Source organism: Drosophila innubila (genome assembly GCF_004354385.1).
Source record: "Drosophila innubila isolate TH190305 chromosome 3R unlocalized genomic scaffold, UK_Dinn_1.0 2_E_3R, whole genome shotgun sequence".
Lineage (NCBI taxonomy): Eukaryota > Metazoa > Arthropoda > Insecta > Diptera > Drosophilidae > Drosophila > Drosophila innubila.
Window position 1 is genome coordinate 762,368 of NW_022995380.1, and position 24,318 is coordinate 786,685.

The 24,318-nt window shown below is 40.9% G+C and overlaps 7 protein-coding genes and 1 long non-coding RNA gene across 9 annotated transcripts; 3 read left to right on the forward strand and 5 right to left on the reverse strand.

The window, feature by feature from the left end:
* Positions 1–355: 355 nt before the first annotated feature.
* On the forward strand, positions 356–3,707 carry LOC117790045 (programmed cell death 6-interacting protein). Its single transcript, XM_034629290.1, has 6 exons — positions 356–677; positions 944–1,062; positions 1,120–1,401; positions 1,460–3,055; positions 3,116–3,301; positions 3,359–3,707. The coding sequence occupies exons 1-6, from the start codon at positions 466–468 to the stop codon at positions 3,472–3,474; spliced, it is 2,511 nt and encodes an 836-aa protein (XP_034485181.1). The 5' UTR covers positions 356–465; the 3' UTR covers positions 3,475–3,707.
* Positions 3,639–5,010, reverse strand: LOC117790046 (HSPB1-associated protein 1). The gene is made up of 2 exons (XM_034629291.1): positions 4,990–5,010; positions 3,639–4,917 (listed from the first exon to the last, which is right to left on the reverse strand). The coding sequence occupies exon 2, from the start codon at positions 4,904–4,906 to the stop codon at positions 3,701–3,703; it is 1,206 nt and encodes a 401-aa protein (XP_034485182.1). The 5' UTR covers positions 4,907–4,917; positions 4,990–5,010; the 3' UTR covers positions 3,639–3,700.
* A 1,636-nt stretch (positions 5,011–6,646) lies between these two features.
* Positions 6,647–13,233, reverse strand: LOC117792303. The gene is made up of 4 exons (XM_034632374.1): positions 12,951–13,233; positions 9,108–9,380; positions 8,457–8,796; positions 6,647–7,451 (listed from the first exon to the last, which is right to left on the reverse strand). Exons 1-4 carry the CDS (start codon positions 13,031–13,033, stop codon positions 7,065–7,067), a joined length of 1,083 nt encoding a protein of 360 aa, XP_034488265.1. The 5' UTR covers positions 13,034–13,233; the 3' UTR covers positions 6,647–7,064.
* Positions 11,550–13,054, forward strand: LOC117792301. Of its 2 annotated transcripts, none has more exons than XM_034632373.1 (4): positions 11,550–11,694; positions 11,755–12,540; positions 12,606–12,722; positions 12,795–13,054. In XM_034632373.1, the coding sequence occupies exons 1-4, from the start codon at positions 11,597–11,599 to the stop codon at positions 12,901–12,903; spliced, it is 1,110 nt and encodes a 369-aa protein (XP_034488264.1). In that variant the 5' UTR covers positions 11,550–11,596; the 3' UTR covers positions 12,904–13,054. The 2 variants fall into 2 exon arrangements, with proteins under 2 accessions (XP_034488264.1, XP_034488263.1); XM_034632372.1 differs by having other exon boundaries at positions 11,552–11,694; positions 12,786–13,054.
* Positions 13,234–17,992: 4,759 nt separating the features above from the next.
* On the forward strand, positions 17,993–19,609 carry LOC117791235 (E3 ubiquitin-protein ligase RING1). The gene is made up of 2 exons (XM_034630936.1): positions 17,993–19,385; positions 19,451–19,609. Exons 1-2 carry the CDS (start codon positions 18,108–18,110, stop codon positions 19,493–19,495), a joined length of 1,323 nt encoding a protein of 440 aa, XP_034486827.1. The 5' UTR covers positions 17,993–18,107; the 3' UTR covers positions 19,496–19,609.
* Positions 19,579–20,672, reverse strand: LOC117791236. Its single transcript, XM_034630937.1, has 3 exons — positions 20,658–20,672; positions 20,408–20,547; positions 19,579–20,331 (listed from the first exon to the last, which is right to left on the reverse strand). Exons 2-3 carry the CDS (start codon positions 20,426–20,428, stop codon positions 19,879–19,881), a joined length of 474 nt encoding a protein of 157 aa, XP_034486828.1. The 5' UTR covers positions 20,429–20,547; positions 20,658–20,672; the 3' UTR covers positions 19,579–19,878.
* A 592-nt stretch (positions 20,673–21,264) lies between these two features.
* Positions 21,265–22,058, reverse strand: LOC117791237. The gene is made up of 2 exons (XR_004618034.1): positions 21,908–22,058; positions 21,265–21,831 (listed from the first exon to the last, which is right to left on the reverse strand). It is a non-coding gene; the product is annotated as an uncharacterized LOC117791237 (long non-coding RNA).
* A 702-nt stretch (positions 22,059–22,760) lies between these two features.
* On the reverse strand, positions 22,761–24,157 carry LOC117791275 (hydroxysteroid dehydrogenase-like protein 2). The gene has a single exon (XM_034630983.1). It carries the CDS (start codon positions 24,037–24,039, stop codon positions 22,816–22,818), a length of 1,224 nt encoding a protein of 407 aa, XP_034486874.1. The 5' UTR covers positions 24,040–24,157; the 3' UTR covers positions 22,761–22,815.
* Positions 24,158–24,318: the final 161 nt, after the last annotated feature.

Here is a 24,318-nt window from a genome sequence, read left to right on the forward strand (position 1 = left end):
CAACAAATAAATAAAAAAAAATTTCTTTTTAAATTAAAAGCTTTCTTTTTATTTTAAAAATAAAAAAACATTAAAATAAAAATAATTGATATTTTATGGGCTTTTAGGTCAAAATGCGTATACAAAAAAAAATGTTAATGTTAACTTATTTTCAATTTTGAAATAAATTAATAATTAAACAATTCTGAAAACATATTTAAAATTCTGGTTTCCAAATTTAGACAATTTAAAAAGGTAATTATTTCCAAATTAGTTCTTACCTTTTTTTAAATTTTACCTAATATGGTACGACTTGCCATATCGGAAAAATTTACTCGGTGGCAACCTTTTCGGACAAAACAGTGTTTCCACAGCCGTGTTGGCTGTAAATGAGACAACGGTCAGCGACAAGATTAGCAAATTCCGTCTGCAAATTAGAATTACCTAGTGCTATTTAAATTATACTTTTCTACAATAAACCTGAAAATGTCGAAACTTTTGGCTGTTCCTCTGAAAAAGCCGTCAGAAGTGGACGTGGTGAAGCCTCTGAACAATCTCATACAAAGTACCTACAATGGTTCAACCGCTGAAGAGAAGGCGCAGTACACAGAGGCAGTAAATGACTTTTCAAAGCAACGCAATACGGCTATTTGGAAGTTTTTCGAGAAGTATGAGGCGTCACTGGAAGTCGTTTATGCGTAAGTTGCTTATTTCAACTCTGTTGCGAGCTCTGGTAGCTTTGCTCTGAAGATACTTTTACGGCGTGACTCATATCAGTTGATAGAAGCATTAAGTAGCAGTTGTTAATCAAAGTGCCGCACACACGCATCCATGTAAAAGTATTTGTGCTAGTGTACGAGTCATTGTGAGAGTGGAAAAGAGACAGAGAGAAAGAACTAGACATAAACAAGCAACCGGATGACGCAGTCATTAATGGTGTGTAATTTCACTTTTGTTTTTTTAGCTACTATGATCAAATATGCGCCCTGGAAACAAAGATATCTGCCAGCGAGCTGCAGATACCGTTCAAGTGGAAGGATGCTTTCGACAAAGGATCTATTTTCGGTGGCAAAATCAGTTTGAGTAAGTCTTGTGATAAAATGTGCAACCGGATCAACTTTTAACCATATGTCTTTTTAGCTCACACCTCAATTTTGTTTGAGAAGGTATGTGTGCTGTTCAACATTGCTGCCTTGCAGAGCAGTGTGGCGGCGAGTCAGCAGCTGGACACAGACGAGGGTCTTAAGCTGGCCATTAAGCTGTTGCAGCAGAGCGCTGGAATTTTCCAGTATTTGAAGGGTGCCACGCCCGCAGCGGTGCCTTCGGAACCGACGCCAGATTTAAGCCAGGACACGTTGATTGTATTACAGGCATTGATGGTGGCCCAGGCGCAGGAAGTGTTCATACTGAAGGCCATTAAAGGTAGACTATATGAAAGGGAATTACTATAAATTCTAACTAAATACGCATCACGTTACAGATAACATGAAGGACCAGATCATAGCCAAGCTGTGCTGTCAGGGTGAAGAGTTTTATGCGGATGTGCTGCGTGCCATGCAGAAGGAGTCGGTGCGCAATGTATGGGAAAAGGAATGGATACCCACAGTGGCAGGCAAGCAGGCTGGGCTTCATGCTCTCACCCAGCTGTATCAGAGCTTGGCCTGTCGCTCGGCTAAGAAGATTGGCGAGGAGATTGCTCGTCTGCGGAATGCCATCGATCTGTTCAAAGCTGCACAGTCTCGAGGCGGCAATGAGACTTATCTGGATGAATACTTTAGTCGCGCCAAGCGTAATCTGGCCGAGTCCACCAAGGACAATGAGTTTATTTACAATGAAATGATACCAGAGCTAAGCACATTGGCTTCGCCGGGCAAGGCGCAACTGGCCAAACCGCTGCCCATTGGTGTGCCCATGGCTAGCAACTTTAAGGACATATTCACCAATCTGGTGCCCGTTGAACTGCACCGAGCTCTGACCGCTTCTGATATGCGCAAGAACGAGATCGTTAATGGGGAAATCATGAAGCTGCGTGAATCTACTCAAACTCTTAACGCTGTCTTGGCCAGCTTAAATCTTCCTGCTGCTGTGGAAACCACAGACAGCAACAGCGGCCTGCCACCTTCGCTCCGTGAGAAAGCAAACGAAGTACGCGAAAAGGGAGGAATTGAGAACGTGCAGACGATGCTTAGGGATCTGCCCGAGTTGCTTAACCGTAATCGTGAGATACTGGATGAGACCGAACGTCTGATGGACGAGGAGCGTGACTCGGACAATCAGTTGCGTGCTCAGTTTAAGGAGCGCTGGACCCGCATTAGCTCGGACAAGCTGACGGAAATGTTCCGCACAAATTTGAAAAAGTATCGCGAAGTTATCACTAATGCAATTGAAGCCGATAAGGTAGTGCGTCAAAAGTTCGAGGCTAATCAAAAGGGCATTGAACTTCTCTCACTGCCACCAGAGCAAATACAGCAGGCTCTACCTTCGGCCAGTGGAAGCGTGGATCCCACATGCTCTAGTGTCCAACGCCTAAAGCAGCTGATGGAGGCCGTTGACACAATCAAGGCCGAGCGTGATGCCGTCGAATCGGAGCTGAAGTCGGCAACATTCAACATGAAGGATGAGTTTCTGCATGCTCTGCAAAAGGATGGTGCCATCGATGAGCCCGCCTTGTCTCTATCGCGTATCGGACAGGTGTTGAACCCGTTGCAAGCACAGGTCAAGGAGAGTGTGGAGCGCCAGCAAACGCTCGTTTCAGACATTCAAGCTGCACATGGAACCTTTGTCTCCGAGACGGGCAATTGTGGCAGCTCTCGAGACAAACTATACAAGGAGCTGGCTACCGCCTATGATAGCTACGTGGAGTTGTCGGGCAATCTACAGGAGGGCACTAAATTTTACAACGATCTTACCCAGCTGTTGGTTGTTTTCCAGAACAAGATAAGTGATTTTGTGTTTGCACGCAAAACCGAAAAGGAAGAGTTGCTCAAGGATCTTACCACTGAGTCAAGTCGCCAGGCACCTCCGGCCACACCCGCCTTGCCATCACATTACGCTTCAACCTCGGGCAGCGGCAGCGGTTAGTAGATCTTTACCCGATTAATCTGCATTTAACTAAGGCAACTGCTTTCTCTTCTAGACATTCCAAGCATGCCCGTTGGTGCTCCAGGTGCACCGCCAGGTGCTAACCCCCATGTGCCGTACCCAGCGCAAGTGCATATGCCAGTCCCATATGGGGCATCAGCAAATGCGCCGTATCCCAACTATGTACCACCTCCCATGCCTCAGAGCTTCAATCCCTACGCCACGTTGCCATATCCGGGCAGTAAGTATACGAATCTTTCAGCTACAAGGACTCTAATTTAACAATCTATATTTACAGACTATCAATATGGTGGATTCCCTCAGGGGCCAGCTCCTGGAAATTACGGCACCTATCCAGGCAGTTATGCCCATCAACAGGGGGGCTATCCCAACCAAAAGCCACCCGGCTGGTAAACAGCTAATCCCTCCATCAACGTATCTTATATTTTGCACTGTGTTTACCCAGCAGCTCTACTGCATATTATGTTATTCGCGTATCGAAATTTTATAGAAACCAAATTGGCAATGGCATTTAATGCGCATTTTTCTGGTTTTGTTTGGAATTTTATAAAACAAAGTTGAATGATTATTGGATTTTAATCTCATATATACGTATCACAATAAACGTTCCGTCTTAGCGCTATAAATGTTTACTCTGTCCCAGTCTGCGAAACAATTCGCGCTTAATGGAGGCAATGCTTCGTGGTGCACACATGCTGTTTATCAGAAGCTCCAACGTCGAGCTAATGATGTTATCCTCGTTGTTTTGATTGCTTGCTCCAGGTGCGTCATGGCGCATAGAGTTGTTCTTGAGTAGCAGCGTATATGCCTCTTTTGGCATAACATCTAGTGCTCGAATCCGAACCCCAGTACTGCTGATGGCTTGGGAAACCTCGCTCTGGCTCATGTATTCGGTGTCCCACAGTTGTCGCTTGCCATCTGTACTTTGATTGTGAACAGCCCGCTCGAACTGACTGAAGAGTAAACTTGCTCTCTCGACAATTTCTTCCAGTTGGTTGGGATTCAACAGATACTTCTTCAGTTGATCACTCTCGCCTTTAACGAAACTTTCGATCACATGCTTAACTATGAGCTCATCTAATGTGAAATCCAAGTCAGTTTTAAGAGGCACCCAATAGTTAACGCTAAGCGATGTCTCCACTGCCTCCACGTAGTGCCACCAATGACGCGGCACAATGAGCACATCGCCTGGATGCAGAAGACAGTGATAGGCCTGTTCTTGAAACTGCTCATAGTGACTAAGCTTATTGGGAGCGGGAGCATAAAAGTTTTCCAAGCAGTAAACACTGGATTCCTCGTACGGAATGCGTGTGCTTTGTAATGCGGTTTCAGGTGGAAATAGCAACCACGATTTGCTGCCATAAACTTGCACCACAATGTTAATCCCATAGGTATCATAATGACACGGCGTATTGGCGTACTTTGAGCCCAGCCAAAAGCTGTAGTCGTTCTGATGATCTGCAAATCCAAATCGCTTAAAGTCTATGCCCTGCAAGCAGCTTGCCGGCAGCTCATCAGCCCGTTTGTATTGATAGGCTGCCCAATCGCATCGCTCCTCCTTCTTCTCCTCCGTCTCATTGTTTGAGTAATCGCTTAAAAACTGTTGCATTGTCATGTTGATCTGCTTTCTTTTGCGTTCCCATTGCGGCGTTTCACAGTCAGCAATTCGCATGCTCTCAAAAGCTGGCAAATTAGATGCTTCCTTGTCATAGCGAGTGCACCACTCTGTCAGCGGTCCATCAAAGCATTCCCAATGGACAGGAAAGTCCTTCAGAACCAGAGGTACACGTGTGTTTAGGATTATGTCACGCAGATTGGAGCCCATATGGTAAATAACTGATTAAATTTCATATATCTGCAAAGCTCTCTTTGTTAGCACTAATGATATTTTAAAAAAATAAACAAAACACTTCGACTGTTTTGCCGGCCCTAAAATCAGCTGTTCATCTTATACCGATATGAATCGATAGATACAATTTTCTGTTATCGTCAAAGTGGTGGCAGCGCTAGATCTAAGAATCGTTAGGTGGCATCACAATACCCGTTAAATTTGAAATGCATTTTCAAATAATGAATTGCTATTCAATCAAGATATTCTTAAATTTTATCTTGCATATATTCGCTTTTCTGATCATTTGATATGTAATGTGTCAGAGCCCATGTTATATTATCACCCATCGCTAAATTCTACTTATAAATATCAGACAAATAAGTAGCTCAAAAGTTATGTAAGTACAATTAAGTGAAATGTTATTTTAATTAGTGCGCATTTCGAAATTACATAATTGCAATCAAGATTGCGTGAAAAACAAGTTCTTCAGATCAAGTTGGAGTCACCGAGACATCGCACGCAAACTAACGCCGCCCGTTTCTGATTGCTTTGATGTTGTTGTTGTTGTTTTTGGAGTTTGTTCTCGCTGTCGCTGGCGTTGTTGTCGCATATCGTAGTCATGGTTCTTAGGACTTGGTCTAAGCAACACTTTGAGATAATTATTTTGATATGACAGGCGGAAATGGAATGGCGTTAACAAGTTGCAACTTCTGGCAATGGCCACAGTTGATATAAAGACGCTTTAGTTGTAGTTTGATTATACTTAGCTTATACCATGGCACATTTATCTCAATGAATGTTATCTGACTGCAATGTGGCATTTGATTGCTAAATATATAACTGTTAGTGGTTAGCGGGTTAGACAGGTGGGGCATGAACATCAAAGTCATATTCCTTTAAAAATTGACATAAAAATGGACATATATCCACGGATCATTGGAGACTTTTGCCTCGCCCTGATGGCGTTCATTAAGCTTAACATTTGACAGCATTTGTCATAAATGTGATTTGTGTTTCATTCTCTTGCTTTCTGCTCACAAAACAACAAGTCATTAAATCTACTTAAGATTGGCACTTAATTCGCCAGCTACAGATACAGATACAAATACAGACAAGAGCACATATGCACGAGAACATGAAGGCACGGGTTAAAAGTTCAATGTACGTGAGTCGGCAGCCAAAACTGCGAAGGAAAAACATAATCCGACTCAAGAAAGCATTACTGCGGCAAAGTTGCCAAAATAAAATGAAAAGAAAAGGAAAATCAAAAAAGTGAATCAACAACATAATTTATGCGGCATTTTGGAGGTGCGCCTACTCCAGCTTTATTGTCGTTTGGGAGCGTATCATTATTGTTATTATTATTATTGTTGCTTATTACTGGCACGACTGTCTGTCGCCGTCTTATAAACATGTACATGAGTATCTGTGTATCTTCAGCTCGAGCTTTTTATCTGCAAAATGAGATATTGCGCATGCGCGCACTCGCTCGCCTCGTTTCCGTTTCCAGGCGGCTGACTTTTAATGCGCAGATCTAGCTCAGGGCTTAAGCAGAGATCTCCCAGGGGTACTCTTACTTGTGCTCATATAATAAGCAAAAATTCCCAAACAGATTGCCAGCGTTACGCTGCTTGAGCAGGCGCTGCCAAAATGTATGTTTTACTTAACATTTCATTCTTTCAGATTCTGTATCTCAAGCTCAATCAATTCTCATTTTAAACAGAATGCCAATTGTTTTTTTTTTCAGTCATCATATTTATTTGTAATTACAAATTCGTACATGCACTTAAACATACGAGTAGCAGTTATTTATTGTATTTTCCTGTTGATTGATAGTCGCAGTGGCAATCCACTAGCATTAATATTGTGCTTTTCTTTTATAAAAAAATACATTTTCTCATTATACTCTCCTCGTTTAAATTTGTTTTTATTCAGAATTTGGACGGAAGTTCTTTAAATGGAAACAGTCCCCATTCAGACTGGAAGTTAAGCTTTGCTTCTACTCGCAGTTAGTTAATAAGTTTATAGAATTCGAGTGGAACATACATTAAAATAATTAGAATCAAGTAATCATGCCCACACCACAGTCTTATAGATGCATACCTAAATATACATATAGTATACATTGCATACAACTGATGATAAAATGAACTTATGATATGATATTTTGATAGAACTGCGGCTTTGTCTGATGCTCCTTGATGACATAGAAGCCCTTAGGCTTCCCATTACCAGCAAAGTATTTGTGGAAACTTTGCTTATTGACCGCCTGGGCTGGTGCATAATATGTGGGAGACTTTTGTTTCAGCGATTTCTTGTATTTGGATTTGCCAGTGCCCGTTGTAAAGGACTTCTCAATGGTTTCATTCTCCCAGGGTTTGCGCCACGTCGGTATATTTTCAATATCCAGCAGACGATTGCGATCGTCAGCCGAAACATGTGCAAATTGCGGCTTCTTGTGCAGCGCCTGCTTCAACACGGGTAGATTCCAGTGATAGATACGTCCAGGACGTCCATTCGAGCTAAAGGGAAACGATACCTGCAACGTGACATGCATATTAAATAGAAAACTTTAATTGAAATTCTATAAATCCCGTCAAAGTTCTCTATAATCCAACTCTATTTCATTAACATTAACATTAACATTAACATTAACATTAACATTAACATTAACATTAACATTAACATTAACATTAACATTAACATTAACATTAACATTAACATTAACATTAACATTAACATTAACATTAACATTAACATTAACATTAACATTAACATTAACATTAACATTAACATTAACATTAACATTAACATTAACATTAACATTAACATTAACATTAACATTAACATTAACATTAACATTAACATTAACATTAACATTAACATTAATTGCCGTATCTAAATCTATTGAGTGCCCCATAAATTAGTCAACAAGTATCTCTAACAAATTGGATTTTTAATTAAAGCATCCCGAGTTGCTTAATGGCCATCGCTTGCATATTCATTTACAGCTCGAGCCGTGAGAACGTTATAATTTGTATGCCTTCCACATCCTCCAGCATTGACATTGACACAGCAACAACAACAACAACAACAATGTATTCTACTGTGCGTATATAAATAGCTAAAGTTGTGGATAGCCTGTCATTGCCACTGCAACTGTTGCAGCCACATCCATTGCAATGCAACTGCAACTGCCACTACTGCCACTGCCAAGAGTGTCTGGAAGCTGTGCCAAAGTTGGTAAGTCGGTCGCCAGTTAGCCAGGCCGGGTGCGTTCCAGCTATTTGTTGGCTATATGGGTGAGCCATGGCTGCAACACTCGACTCAAATGGGTAATCCATTTTCTGCTTTATCTATGTATCTGTGTGCTTGTGCTTGTGTTTGTTTTTTTCTTTTTGCAATTTGTTTTGTGCGCAAGCGCGCGCGATTTTTATCGTTGGCTGTTGGCTAGGTATGAGACCAGGTAAGCTATATTATGGCCAGCTCTTAACATTGTTGTTGCTGTTGCGTCGTTGGTGTAACCTAATGGAATCCCGTTTACCTTTTTCCCGTTAGTTTTCAACGCCGACGCCTCAGTTGTCTCAGTTCCTTTAGCTGCTGCCTCCGTCGCCAAGAACGCGGCAATTTTCTGTGCGTTGTCATGGATGCTATTGCTCATTTGATGTGGATGTGGATGTTGCTGCTGATGCTGATGCTGTGACTTTGATGCGACATCAAGCGAATTCCTCACAGCGTTGGGACCTGTATAGTAGTGCAGATTTGGCGGCAGCTTGATGATGAACATGTGTGAATCATCTCGCGATGCGTGACGTCGTGACTCAACCGCCAAGCGTTTCCGGTTATGGCTGTTGGGCGCCTTCACCTTCATGAAACCCATTTTGCTGCAAGTGCAACACAAGACCAAAACAAAAGAATAAGGGAAAGGCAGGGAATTTAGTTAGTTGTCAGTGAAGTGGGGAGAGAGGGCGTGCTGCGTTGTCTGGCAAGTTCTAAACGTTTACCATGAATATTTCATAATATAATTTATGGCCGCAACAGACACGCCAGCAACAACATGGCCAGCACAGACAGCACAGTGTATGTGTGTGTGTGTGTGTGTATCAGTTTTGTTGTTATTCTTGTTCTTTGGCACTAGACACGTTGCATTAATTAAGCCCAAAATGTACGGTGCGGTGCTTCATTCGATACTCACTTGAGCATCTTCTTGTTGAGTCCGTGAGCGCCTCTTGTCAGTTGTTGCTTTGCGCCTGCCACAGGAGCTGCCACACTGCTATCACTGTTTATGGCCTTCAGTTGCTGCCGTTGCTGTTGGTATTTGTCCTGCCTTTTGATTTTGTACATATGCGTGGCATCCTTGAGAGTCGCTGGCAATGGCTTTGCGGCGTTGCTGCTACCGCTGTTGCTGCCACTGCCACTGCCACTGCTGCCCTGAGCAAGTGCAGCGAGACAAACGAAGCAGCATAGACTGCAAAATAAAAAAATTCATTTTATAGTCTGCCTTTTTTTATGTGCGAAATTCTATAAGGGATTAAGCCGCATGCAGTCGTCACTTTAGTTCACTTCAGGACTCTAGAGTTCAGGGTCAATCAGCATTCGATTGAAAGTGGATCCAAGTCAAGAACTGTACTTCGAGTTGGATTTAAGAAGCGGTCAAGCTTTGAAATTGTAAACCCATCCGACCATTGGCCCTCCCAGCAACACATTTCAAAGTTCTACAATAATAAGGAAGAAAGCGCAAAGCAAAGCGGCTAAAAATGCAAATGAGCACGTACATGTGACCGCAGAGCAGGGGAAAGTGGTAGAAGAGACGGTGCAACGATAGAGGAAAGTCACATGCGCTGAACGGTTCAGTGGAAAGCCATGATGACACACAATGATGACGATGATGATGACTATGAGCATGAGAGAATTCCACTTGAAGGCTTTTATCCCAAAACTGTTCCACATAATCACTGGGCTGTGCCAATCGATGTCGCTCAGCGCACTAGCTGCGAGTGGCGAGTGTATTGGCCGACTAAGCAGTTGTCCATAACCAGGCCCCCTACCCAAGCCAGGTCTAAACTCTTTCAGCCACAAATTACATATACTGGACATGTATGTACAATATCTATGCATATATACATACATATCGGTACATATGTATTGACGAAATGTAACCGAAGGCGACCACAACGAAGCAACTTGCAACGTGCAACTCGCAACTTGCAACGTGCCTGGCATTTGGCAGTGGATCCCAAGACAAGTCGCTGCCTGAAGTCTCACACACATAATTCATGCAACGTTTTATGCGAAATATTAGGAAAACTGTCTAAGAATGTTAAGTCGATGTGTAAATACTCTTATATTGTTAGAATATGCTTAGAATTGCAAACTTCTGAGTCTCAATCCCCAGAAGAAATTCTTTTTGAAACTCATATCTCATTGAAATGGTATCAAAATCATGGATCATCAACTTAAATTCTAAATCCCGTCGCTCCGTAGTTAGAGTCGCCGACCTGTCACCTGTCACATAACTAGATCAAAGTTTGAAAACTACCTGGTTATACTGCCATGTTATAAATCTGTTACATACCTGTTCTGTTTAATCTTGAAATGACACTAAGAATGCTTAAAGTAGCATGTGGCATTCTCAATAATAATAAATGTATACAAAAATAATAAAATTTTTAGGGAGCGTATTATTGTTTTATTTATTATTATTATTTTTTTAATATTAAAATCAAACTTATTGTTTGATTTTTATAGTAAGTATTAAACTTGAGTTTTATTATAAATTTTTATTAGAGCAACTAGAATTAATATTTCAATTTCAATTTCAGTTTAAAAATCGTAAAAAAAACTCTTATTTTATTTTATTTTTATTAACATTGACAGTTTTTATTTAAAAATCGTAAAGAAAAACTTAAATTAAATTGGCAATTTTACTTTTAAAGAAGTTGATCGGTTTAAAGAATCAAGCAAAACTTAATGCTGAACCAAAACCTTTAGTTTAGGGGTTCTTGAAATAGCTCCGCGAACTCAACAGAAGGCTCTTGGCTAAAAGAGCCCATAAATTGTGAGAAAAATAAATGGAGAGTCGATGAGCCCCTTTGGGCAGGATTAGAAGCTGCCACAACTGATGGACGCCTGCCCCTCGCAGGGACAATTTGAACGCCTCAAATGTCATTGACTCGCACAGACTGTGGCAGCGATGTGCAAATCAAAAAGCACTTCAATCGACACGTATTTAGCGCTGGCCACCAATTGTGGCAAGCTCGAATAAAAAAACCAATTGATAAATTGCAAAATAATCAAATGCAGTTTCCTGTTTTTTTTTGTTGCCTGTGCTCATCCTGGTAAACGGCAGACGGCACATATGTGGCATTTTTGAAAGCAACACAAAGGAGCCCGCGGCAACAACGACAACACAAACAACAACAACCACAACAACAACGACAACAAAGTTTGCGTGCAAATTCAAAGGGCTGCGTGTCGAAATTGAACAGATTTGTGGCCAGAAGCAGACGGAGTCACAGGCACCAGACAGATATTTCAGACACACACCCAAAAAAAAAGTTCATAAATACAGATTTATAGGAATTTTCATAAAAACAAAGCATAAGCTACAATTTTTACATATTTTTATATTTTTTTAATTTAGTACCATTAATTTGTGTGTGGTTTGTTGTCCAAATTGTAACCATGTTTAAAGTTGACCTAAAGGCCTTGTTACAACTGTCGAAGTCAACGGAGCGAACTTTGCGGTTGCACAAACGCATTCAAGGCAAGGGCAAAGTGAGGTGAGGTAAGGAAAAAGGAACTAAGTGAATATCTCGTATCATCCGTACTTGCTACCACAGATATATTGTTTGTTATGAGATAAAGGAGGGCATCTTGACCATACAACGGATGAGACGCTTTAGGATTGGACGCTCCACTCGCTCGAAGCGCCGCCATAGTCAAGGGCGATCTTCCAGACTTTCCAGTGTCATGTCTCAGGCAACGGTCTTGGAAATAAGTCTACCAAGTCCAAGGGTCATGGACGTTGGCAGTCAAACGCTGAGTGTGGAACGCAATCACGCCAGAGTAGACACGGTGGATCTGAGCTTAAAGATTTCGCGACTTCAGCAGACCATCTTAAAATCTCAGTCCTCAACGGGCAGTCAGACGAAGCTCCACATGATGGAGGAACGCTCGACTCAAATGGATTTTAAATACAAGGCTAGATGGACACAAACGAATCCGGAGAAGTGCGTCACCCGCGTAAGCAGCACTCAGACAGTGGAAAAAGTGTCATATGAACACAGTTGTACACAGACAACCATGTCGGAGGATCAGGAGGAACCATTGTCGCAGCATTTAAAGCTGCTTCATCTGCTTTTGAGATCAAGCTGCAGCCAGGGACAACTGTTGTTTAGAGGCGTGGAGTCCATAAATCAGCTGATTGAGTTCAAGCAGCTGGAGTTGCACAAACAGCGACTGATGGACACAGCAGAGGCACAGAAAGTGACTCAAAAAGAAGCACAGAAAGAGGTACAGAAAGAAGCACTTAAAGAGGTACAGAAAGAAGCACTGAAAGAAGCACACATAGAGGCTGCAGCGAAGGCCAAGAAGCTGACTGAGGTCAAGCAACTGTATTCCAAAAGGTATTCGCATATTGACACAACAAATTCCAGCAGCTAATGCCTCACATCTCTGCCTGCTTCCACAGAGCACGACTGCGTTGCAAGCATCGCTGTTGCCTCCACATGCAACGCAACAAGGCAAAGCTTGCTTCGACTAAACTGGACACAGAAACCCAGACAGAGATACTGTTCACGCCCACAAGGTAGGTGTTCAAACACTCATCAATAGAGCTATTGATATTCCCCTCTTTCCCCTTCACATACAGCATATACAGCTGCAAGTGGACGCAGACGAAAGTCGCTGCCAATTTGGTGGCTGCCACACAAACGGACAGGGACAAAGACAGGGATAAGGGATTCCTTTGGCTGCGGCGCAGCAACTAAAATATATCAAAAAAAAAACAGAAAACAAAAAAAAGAACAAGACTTACCACAGCCAGCTCCAGTTTGTAGATCTTCCTGTTGCAGTTGCAGTTGCAATTATCGTTCTTGTTGCACTCATATTGATTAGCATAAACTGTTTTGTTGTTTGGCACTTGCGATTGATTGATATTGTTAATTTATGCTTAATGCATCGTTTGGTGGCGCCAAAGTTGCAGTCACATTTATGTTAAGCTCGAGAGACGAGTTAATACGAATACGCATACGAATACGAATACTTTTTCGAATACTCACAGCTGGCAATCCGCAGACACGTCCGCACGCGATAAAATCTCGCCAAAGACTGAATGGGAATTGTTCCCGGTTTGTGCCAAGTGGCCAACGTTTTGGCTCTGGTTGTGGCTTTGGCTTTGGTTTTCAGTTTGGGGTTTGGTTTCGTTCTTTTGCTTGATGTTCGGGCTCCTCTTCGGTTTTTTGTTTACGTCGCATCGCATCGCTTCGATCGTTGTTGTTGTAGTTGTTGTCGGTATGCAAAAAGCCAACAAACAAAACAACAATAAGAAAGTCACGCTTAACGACTGCGACTGCGACTTGGCCATGGCCTAGGCCGGACACTGAAGACCAAATAAAAAAAAAGAAAAAAAATAAAAAAATTACTTAAAGTTATCTTCGGCATGACAAAGATTTGATACCCTTGCAGAAATTATAAAAATTTTTGAATTTTATTCAGTTATCACTTAATACAATCAATCGATTCTGTAAGCATTATTTTTAAAATACCAAAATATTTAAATACAAATGACACAAAAATACGACGGAAAAGTTTATTGCATTTCAATTCTAAGAACTTGTTAGGTATACAAACTATGGTGAATGTTATCGTATATTATAAGTTATATTCCAAATAAAATTTCTACACATTTTTTTTTTAAATATTCATACATACAAATCAAATGAATGGACAAAAATTAAAAAATAAATAACACAAAATTGAAAAAAAAAACAAAAATCTGTAAATTTAAAAAAAACAAGTGGGAAAGGCTATAGTCAAGATCCCGACCATAGGATATCCGTTACTTATTTCAATATATATAAAAGTATATTAAAGGATTTACTTGTATTACTTTGAAAACATTAAATCGCCATAACTGCCGTTCTACTTGTCCGATCTGTAATATATAGTAATAATAGATAGCGCTAATTGCCACAAAAAAGTAATTTCTTAAACACTGTGGGTGTGGTGGTTATTCGCGATTTGCGGGGGCGGAGGGGGCGTGCTAAAAATTTTAAACAAACTTGATATGCGTTGGGTATATAGAAATATGTGTGACAAATTTGGTTGCTCAATCTCTTATGGTCTCTGAGATCCAGGCGCTCACACGGACGGATAGACAGACAGACGGACAGACACACATGGCTATATCGACTCGGCTCTTGAAGCTGATAAAGAATATATATACTTTGTGGGGTCGGAGATACCTCCTTCTCCCTGTTACATACATTCCAACGAACACAACATACCCTATTACTTATTTTTTAAGCAACGGGTATAAAAACTACAAAACATAGCTTTTATTAAAAAAAAAAAGCTTATAAAATCTATGAAAACTGATAATTTTCTAATGTTATTTTCTCGCACCTGCTTTAGACAACCTTACACATTTCATGACAAAATTATAGAACTCTCTGCAAGGGTATTAATAGAAAAAAAGCTTCATGCAACATGCTAGGTGATGGTGGTTGGGTGGAATGGGGGGTGTTGTTCGTGTTGCTCGCATACAAAGGAATAAAGCATGGCTGCCGAAAAGGCGTCTGCGTTTCCCGGGCGTGGTGTGAACGTGAGACAAACTTTGGGCAGTAGACGAGAGGAGAAGAGGAGGGGAGAGTTTGAGATTGAGTCCTGTTGTTGCCTTGTTCACTTGACCGCTGATTGATTGTTTGAATCCCGAACGAACACGCCCCCAGCTCCTTAAAAAAAGGGTTGCACTTTAATTGAGATTTATTTATGGCCTGGCCATAGTCAAAACCAATACCAAAACCAAAAACAAAAACAAAGAGCGCTTCATACGAGTAATAATGAGCTACCCACGGACCTGGCAATATTTGGACAGCAAGCAGCGGGCAATTGAAAACTCCAATTGTGTTGCTATTGTGGTTGTTGCCGTTGTTGCTGTTGTGGCAGGCACTGGCTCTTCAGCAGCATAAAGCAACAAAGCATCAGGCAACGGTTTGGACTCGAGTTTGGGTTGAAAATTGGGCGGGCATTCGCCAGCTCGTTGTTGTCAAATTGTTGGCCATCTGCTGGAGGTGGATGAGGATGAGGATGACGATGACATGTTCGAGTGTATGTAGTGTTGGTGTGGTGTGTGGTGGGAGCCGAATTTGACAAGGCAACGGTGTCTGTTTGCCGAGCCTGGAATGCACTACAGTTGCAGCATTGAGCCGCAATTGAGTTGGACCACGGGCAGGGTCTGTGTTAAGGTTAAGTGGCATGTTCAACGCTCTACACGCTGGACAAATTGGGGCAGCAATCAAATTGCTTAGCTCTGCTTAGCTTTAAACAACTTTGGAGTTTGCATTGTTATGCTCAATTATACACTGCAAATTTTGTGGCACAGACTTTCACTCGGAGCAGCAGACTTGAAAATAAGTATAAATCAAAAACAAACAAAATGGCGCAGACGAGACACAAGAGACCCGAAAACATGCAGCAAAGGAATGAACCAAAAAAATGTAGAAATGGCTTTCGTTTCCTTCCGGTCTTGCGCTGAATGATTGAGTTGACAGACCCCAAAATAGAAAAAAAAAAATAGCAAAAGAAAAAACCACACAAAAAAAAGAGAAGAAAAGAGAATTCCATTTCTTTGAATTCTCGAGAGGAATGACATGTATTGTAATTAACAACTAACCATAAACAAGACATAAAAGAAACTATGCAGCATAGGATGAGGATGAGAATGAAGATGAAGATGAGGATGAGGTTGCAAGTACTCGTTTAGTTGCAACTTTTAACAAGAGACTGCAAATGATTAATGTCAATAAAGCGCCAACTCAGCTTTAAAATACCTCAAATGACTTGGCCATGCAGTCGGGCATTTGGGTCATGAACCTGCGACTGACTTACCAAACCAAATTGAGGACACAGCAGTCAGAAGACAGAGTGGACTGATCCTCAAGCGTCGTGTGGGCGCAATCATTGGTTGGCTGGTTAGCTCAATTGGTGTCAGACTTGATTAGGTTGCAGATTTAGAAATTCAATAAATTGAAACTGACAGGGATGCTGATTGGCTGTGCAGTTAGACCGTGACAAGGCAGTTTCGATAGCTTCAATGGTCAGGCACGCCTCCACTTACCCATAATTAGCCGTTCTCTAATGAGGCAGCTAAAGTTTCTTACATAGTTACACCTGTAAACGTCTAGTCTTTGGCACAGACCCCGAAGCCCTGTCACGCATATACCGCCGTTTCACCAGTCAATGGCGTTACGGCGCCTCCTATATTATGTACATACAGTCAGTCTAGTTATTGTTTTAACAATAAAAAAATAATGCACATAACATGTTTGAATACCAAAAAACAAAAAGAATTCTTTATCCTCTATTTTGTTTACCCTTATTTTAAGATCGTTTAACAGGTTCTTACAACATGTAATAAAAATTAATAGTGATATAAAAATATACATGTGTACTTGCCTTATAGCGAACGTGACCACATTTTAGGGAACCAGTCGCAATTAAACATAGTTTTTTTGTAGCACTATATTTACTGTGAAAGTAAAGTGTTCCAAAACGATTCGAACGTGACAAAAGTATAAGTTGTTGCCAACCTTAAATCCCAAACCACTTTAAAATCCAATACTTAAATGATACAATAGATGTTTATATTTGAAAAGTTTTATGGAATAAATAGGAATTATGTAGTATTTAGTAATTCGCAAATTGATTGAAGTGCTTGGAAATTGATTTAAAAAAATATCATTAATTTATTTTATGAAGATAATTTCATAAAATGTGGAATTTCGGATCTATTGAAAGTTTTTAATCATGGTAGACCTTTTTTTATAAAATGCATATATGCTTATTTTTTCCCTTGAATAAAATTACTTGACTAACTGTATGAATGTGTAGTATATTTAACTCAGGCTATAACCACGTCACATTGACTTGGACTTGGACGCATGCGCAGTCAGTGTGACAAGTCAGTGAAATGGGAAACGCTGTCAGACAATGCCGTTGACTGGAAAAACCTTTGGCTGGGAAAATGTCTTGAGCATGCGCAATTGTCAACGTGAAATCAATTTAGCACATTCTTCACCCCCCACACATAAAATGGAACGAAATTCTCGAATTCCTCGCAAATGCAATTTAGTTAACGGCAATGCAACATTTAATCCATATTTGGCGGGATTATCAAATATTTTAAGAATGCAACGTGTTTGATTGACGCCTGCCAATCAAGCAGATAATTGAAGTGTTGACGCTTTGTCATGACTTCCCGATTGGCTAGGAAAGCAATGCTATTAGCTAAAGAGAAAAGTCTTAAAATGTGTAATGCACTTTAAGCATCAAGTACAGAACGTATGTGTATGTGTTTATGTAAAATGGGGCACATGGATACTTCGATTGGTGAAATCGCGGTATATGGGTGGCACATATAGAGAGTATCTTTGAGCAGTGACTTCATTACATTGCAGACCACCTTGTCCCCAATGTTTCCCAGACCACTGTGCGCAGCAGTTTCACGTCGGCCGGATCGAATTGTGATTCATCTGGTAGAGCTTCCAATTCCAACTAAAAGCGATTGAAATGCACAAAGCGATTGCTATCATTAGGATTTTTTAAAGAATTTTTGGGAGCTTCGAACTTTTGAGTAGAGTTAAATTATTCGAATTCACTCCCTAAATTCCTTAATTATCAAAGTCAGTATCTAATTTTGAATTTAAAATTGTGTTGTTAATTATAATCTTATAACAAAATCTAAAAATTGCTTAAGAAATAAATTTTGCATTTAAATTGCGCGCCATGCTCATCGTTCATCGTTTATGAACGGAACCAAATCACAAAATACTCGGTAGCAATATCGATAGTATCGATGTTAGTTGCATGACATCGATAGCAAATGTTCGATGGTAAACAAACATGGTGGCTATCGAATTATTCAGAGTAGAGTGAAAATTGTGGTAGAAAAAATTAAAAAACACAGAAGAAGATGGCCTCGCTGGAACCAACACAAAATAAAACATGGGATTTATCGCTGTACGAGCTGCAGCGCAAGCCGCAGGAAATAATAACAGACAGCACCGAAATTGCAGTATCTCCGCGAAGTTTACACAGCGAACTAATGTGTCCCATCTGCCTGGACATGCTGAAGAAAACCATGACGACCAAAGAGTGCTTACACCGCTTCTGCTCCGACTGCATTGTGACAGCTCTGCGCTCGGGCAATAAGGAATGTCCCACTTGCCGCAAAAAACTTGTCTCGAAACGCTCACTGCGAGCTGATCCCAACTTTGATCTGCTTATATCGAAGATCTATCCTAGCCGGGAGGAGTATGAGGCTATACAGGAGAAACAAATGGCCAAGTTCAATCAGGCACAATCACAGCAAGCACTTGTGAACTCGATCAATGAGGGCATTAAGCTGCAATCACAGAATCGACCACAACGATTCCGCACCAACAAAGGCGGTGGCACTGGCGGTGGCGGTGGTGGTGGTGGTGGTGGTAACAATAGTGGTGGCAACAGCGGTGGAGGAGGAGGAGGCGCGAGTGCCACTCGTGCTGGCTCTAATGCAGTGCATGCCCACGATACGGCTTCCAATGACAGCAATAGCAACACGAATGGCACGGATCGCGAGAACCGAGATTCCGTTAGTGCTGGACCTGCAGTTGGAGCGGTAACTGGCGCTCCGGCGCCAATAAATACTACTGTAGCAGTGGCAACGTCTGCCGGCACATCGGGTGCGAGTACTTCCAGTCGCATGCAAGTGGATGATGCATCGAATCCACCCTCAATACGAAGCACTCCTTCGCCAGTGCCGTCAAATTCGAGCAGCTCGAAACCCAAGCGCGCCATGTCTGTGATGACCTCTGAGCGATCCGAGGAGTCGGAATCCGACTCACAAATGGATTGTCGCACAGAAGGTGATTCGAATATCGATACTGAGGGCGAAGGCAATGGTGAACTGGGAATCAATGATGAAATTGAGCTCGTATTTAAGCCACATCCCACTGAGATGTCGGCCGACAACCAGCTAATCCGAGCACTGAAAGACAACTGCATACGCTACATTAAAACCACAGCCAATGCGACTGTTGACCATCTCAGCAAGTATCTAGCCATGCGCCTAACCCTTGACCTAGGCGCTGATTTACCCGAAGCCTGTCGGCTTCTCAATTTCTGCATCTACGTTGCTCCACAGCCACAGCAGCTGGTTATCTTGAATGGCAACCAGACACTACATCAGGTCAATGATAAATTCTGGAAGGTGAGTAACACTCCAACAGCTTTCGAGGCACAACTAATCTCTTCCTTCCTTCCTTTTAATTACAGGTCAATAAGCCAATGGAAATGTATTATTCGTGGAAGAAAACCTAAAGCGAACATTTATTTCTGCAATTGAAATATATATAGACATATACATATGTATAGTTTTATCGTTAATGTGCTTAACAAGAATATACATACAAATATAACATAATTTAATTGTAAGAATACATTTCTCTTCTATGCGGTAAGGATATCGTTTTAAGGAACACTTATAAGTATTATTTAATGAATGACTAAGAGATAACCGGAGGACGGTTTCGTTGCACCAGTGACTAAGTAATTGTGACTTGTTCCAATGGTAAGATGTGTGGGGATCTGATTATCAAGTGAGGTTTAGTGCGGTTTCCATAAATGAATCTATATCACTTTGATATTATTATGTGAACACAAAAGGCACCTCTCTCTCTACCTTTTTTTGCTTTCATCTTGCATCATTTGGTCCCTCTCCTCATCTTTGCGAGAATTGCATTCCTAAACTCTTTAAAATTGCTGCTCGCTTCAATCTCATTGCGACATTTTCCCTGGATGCGATTAAGACCAAGATTAATCTCAGTACGCTGCCCATTACGAGTGCGTCTTGTCAGATCCTGTTCCAAATCAAAGGGTAATCCCAAATCACAAAGTTCGTCAATTTCATCCTGAGTAAAAGTACGCTGATCCTCCTGCAGATATTCGTCGCATTTCTCATAGACATCCAGATACTGTTCGACCTCGTTTTTGTCACCTGACCGATGCAGCTCCAGATACCGATGAAGTAATCTCCTGGCATCGCCGTCCAGCAGCGTTTGTTGAACACTGTTTGTTAGAGTGTAAATGCGCTGCACTTCCTCAACGGTCATGTCCGAGCAACCGCAGAAGCACTTTATTAATTGCACAGTTTTGCTCTAAAAATATTTACATATGTTAGTTATTGTGTTCGCTTTCAGTGGGTCATATAAACACGTATATATGCAAGCAAACCTTGTACGACGATGATGCCATGGTGACGCTGTCTCTAGGTAATGTTAACCGCTCCTAATATCTTTGGTGCTCCGTGTTCCTGACTGAATATTACCGACATCTAATAAACCAAACGGTCGGCTAATTTTTAGTTCCATTTGCTGAATTAGTTAGGGATGTAAATTAAGGTGAATTAATCGATTACGATATTTACCACTGTATTCTAGAGCTGTATCAAATTGTTCAGTGTAAGTTCCACTGAACTACTCACCAAAGTGAACAATGTTCAGTTGTTTTGTTCGTTCGCTTAGTTTTATTTTTATCACCTTCGTTTTTCGTTCAAGTCCTTTACTGGCGCTTTACTTGGTGAAGTTACAATCTGCAATAACAAGTCTATTTTAAACAGTTAAAGTTTGCTCTTTGCAAGTACTGTGTTCTGTTTCCACTAGTGTTGGAACTAATTCATGAGTACAAGACAATTTGAAAGGGTTTCAAACCACATAAATTTTATTTTATTTTACTTAACAATATTTGATTTATTTTTGGAGATTTTAATAACAATAATAAAAACGAAAATGTAATCAAAATCTAATCTACATCTTTTTAAGGAGTACCCTACTTACTTTCTTAGTGGCTCAAGTGAAATGAATTGAAAGTTGAGGTCGCTCAGCGATATTTGAACGGAACTGTTCAGTCACGAACTATATCGGTAAGCAACATCGATAATGACATTATATGTGGTTTAATCTATCGATATGTTTAAGGTTTCACGAACACTTTGAAAATAATGTAAATGGCATAAGAAATGCGCTAAGAATTCAAGATTATGAATTAAAACGTAAGTAATAATAGATTCCAAGTAAAATACAACATTTTTCAATTCGCCTTAATCAATTTTACCTTATAAGTTTTATCAACGATGATTTTGGCAGCCCTGTTCCATGCAATGACAATATGCTGCACAGTACGTAGATTCTATAACTTTTATATTTAATTTAGCTTTTTGCTGATTAATATTTAACAATTTTACAATTACATATGTATGTTATTTGGATTTTGAAAGCATATAATCAGTAAATTCATTAAATTCCGTCAGGATGACAATCTTATTAACACAGCTTTCTTGGATTTCCTGAATGATGAGATTACTTTTGGTCCGTTCGCCATCCACAGACTGCTGAAGCGCTTTTCTCTCCTTCTGTCCAATTCCCAATTGTAACAAATCCCGGAATGCGTCCCTTGTTAGAGGTACATTCGTTTCTTGTAGCAGGGTTTCACATTTCTCATAAATTTCGGTGTTGTTTAAGAGCTTACTGTCACCCAAAACATGGCTCTCTTTGAATTTGCGAATCTGGTCAGTCGCTATTTTATCTTTTAGCAATTTGTGAGGATTCTTTGTGAGTGTGTAAATTCGCTCAGCTTCCTTTTTGTCCATTTTAATGTACCTTTCGTTGTAAACAATAACACAAAAAGTTGATAATAATTTTTTAATCAATTTATTTAATTTCGGCTATTTATTACCTGAATAATTTAAGTGTTTTTGTTGCGCACGAGAGAGAGACAGAAATGTGTTCCGCTAGCTTTGAATAGACTATTCACGACTGAATAGACAAAACTTTATTTTATCGAAACATTTGCCGACTATGACGTCACTTACCTTTTTTATATACCCTTGCACAGAGTATTATAACTTTGTGTAACGCTTAAAAGTATAAAACATTCATATACTTCAAATTGCTTTTACTCTTACTTTACCATAATATATTTTAATTTTAAATTTTCTCCTATTCTTCAAGCTAAGCAGAACTTAAAAAAGCAGAAATTAGGGTCTTATAATAATAATTCTTTTCATGTTATTTTCAAAATTTATTTTCACTAGCCTATGTATGTAATTGTTTATGTAATATTCTATCATATTGCATCATGTTTAATGTATAGTATTATAACATATCGAAACGAGCCGGTAACATAAGAATAAAGCGGATAAGAAAATAAAACGCAATTTATTGGTGATTTCCCCGAAAAATTCGACTTACAAAAGCACGTGACAATATTTTGGTTGAGTTATGGATAGTTTTAATTTATGGAAGTTCGAGTTAGGGAATTCAAAAATTTAATTTTTAAAAATTTGATTGTTGTACCGGTACGTACCGGATCCGATATTTGTATCGGTTGGAAAAAACTATCCACAATATTATATAGGTTTCACAGGAATGATCACTTGAAAATTCAATTCAAGGGTATCACATATTCGGCGTGCCGACAAAAACATTTCTCGCTTGTTGAATGCTGGCAAACATATATGTATGAACATACAGACACACGTATGCATGTGAATTAAATTGACTGATAAGAAATATTAAGATGCTTTGCATTTTAATGGCTTTGTATATGTATTTATTTATTTTATTAACGTGCATAATTACTATCTACAACTTTGATTTCAGTGCCTTCATGAGTTTCTCCAACTTAAGAGCCTTCTGGAAGTCTCCGGTGATCTTCAGCTTGCCGGACATGTATGCCGGAGCGGCCTTCAGTTTGCCGGAGAACATATCGAAGAAGTTGTTGGAGTTCATGGTCAGTGTTGCATCTGGAGCAGCTGGTGGAACGCCAGTTCCGCAGGCGCCGGTGCCATTTTTCAAATCCAAGAACCAGGTGCCTTGCTCGTCACCGTTGATGTTGAACTGATAGACGGCTTGTGTCTTGGAAACAATTTCAGCCGATAGCAAAGATTCAATTTTTTTGAACAGTTGAGGTATCTTGGCATCTCCTCCAGGGGCGGCTGCTGGAGCAGCGTCTTCGACAGGAGCGTTCTTTGCTTCCACGAAAAAGTCGACCATCAGTTTGTCGGCATTTTCCCGAACACAAGCGTAGTCTGTGAGATCCTTAACTCCTACGGATTCTAGAACCTCATCGTCAACAAAGAACTGTCCAGTGAACTGTTTGGGCTCCCTGGACAGAATGGCATATGCGGCATCCGCCATAATGTCCGGCTTACGTGACCAACTGGCGCTGTCCGGTCCAGTGAGCATTTCAATTGCAGCCGTATGAATGGCAGTGCGGGGCCAAAGGGCATTTACAGCAATGCCACGGTCACGGAACTCCTCCGCCATGCCCAGCACACACATGGACATACCGTACTTGGCCATCGTGTAGGCAACATGAGGTCCAAACCACTTTGCCTTCATGCTGAGGGGCGGGGAGATGTTTAGGATGTGAGCGTGATTGCTCTTCTGCAGATATGGCAAGCACTCCTTGGACACCAGGAAGGTGCCTCGGGTATTGATGTGATGCATCAAATCATATCGCTTCATATCCGTGTCTGGAGTGGCGGTCAGGGAAATGGCGCTGGCGTTGTTCACAACAATATCGATGCCTCCAAACTTGGCCACTGCCTCCTGGATAGCGGTGCGCACCTGATTCTCGTCGCGCACATCCACGATGCAGGGATGAGCCCGTCCGCCGGCCTTCTCGATCTCCTCGGCAGCTGTGTAGATGGTGCCCGGCAGTTTGGGATGCGGTTCCGCTGTCTTTGCTGCAACTACTATGTTAGCGCCATCTCGAGCAGCTTTCAGGGCAATTGCCTTGCCAATTCCTCTGGACGCTCCAGTAATGAACAGCGTTCGTCCCGCTAATTTTCCAGAGTTAATCATTTTGTATGTTGCAACTTGTAAACTGCTCGCTTGATAAAGTAAATCTGCACTGAAACCGTCTCAATTGTCGTCGATCAATGTTGAAATGTGAAAGTCCAAAGTGCAATCAGATCGTCAAGACAAAAACAACAGACTCAAAGAGGCGAAAGTCGAACAATTCGGCTCACGCAACCTATTGAATACGCTGCTTCAAATTAAGTGGATAAATTTAAATACATATATTTCGCATTTTTGGTCAATCTCTCAGATGAAACGATATTACATAATTGAGCATTTTAT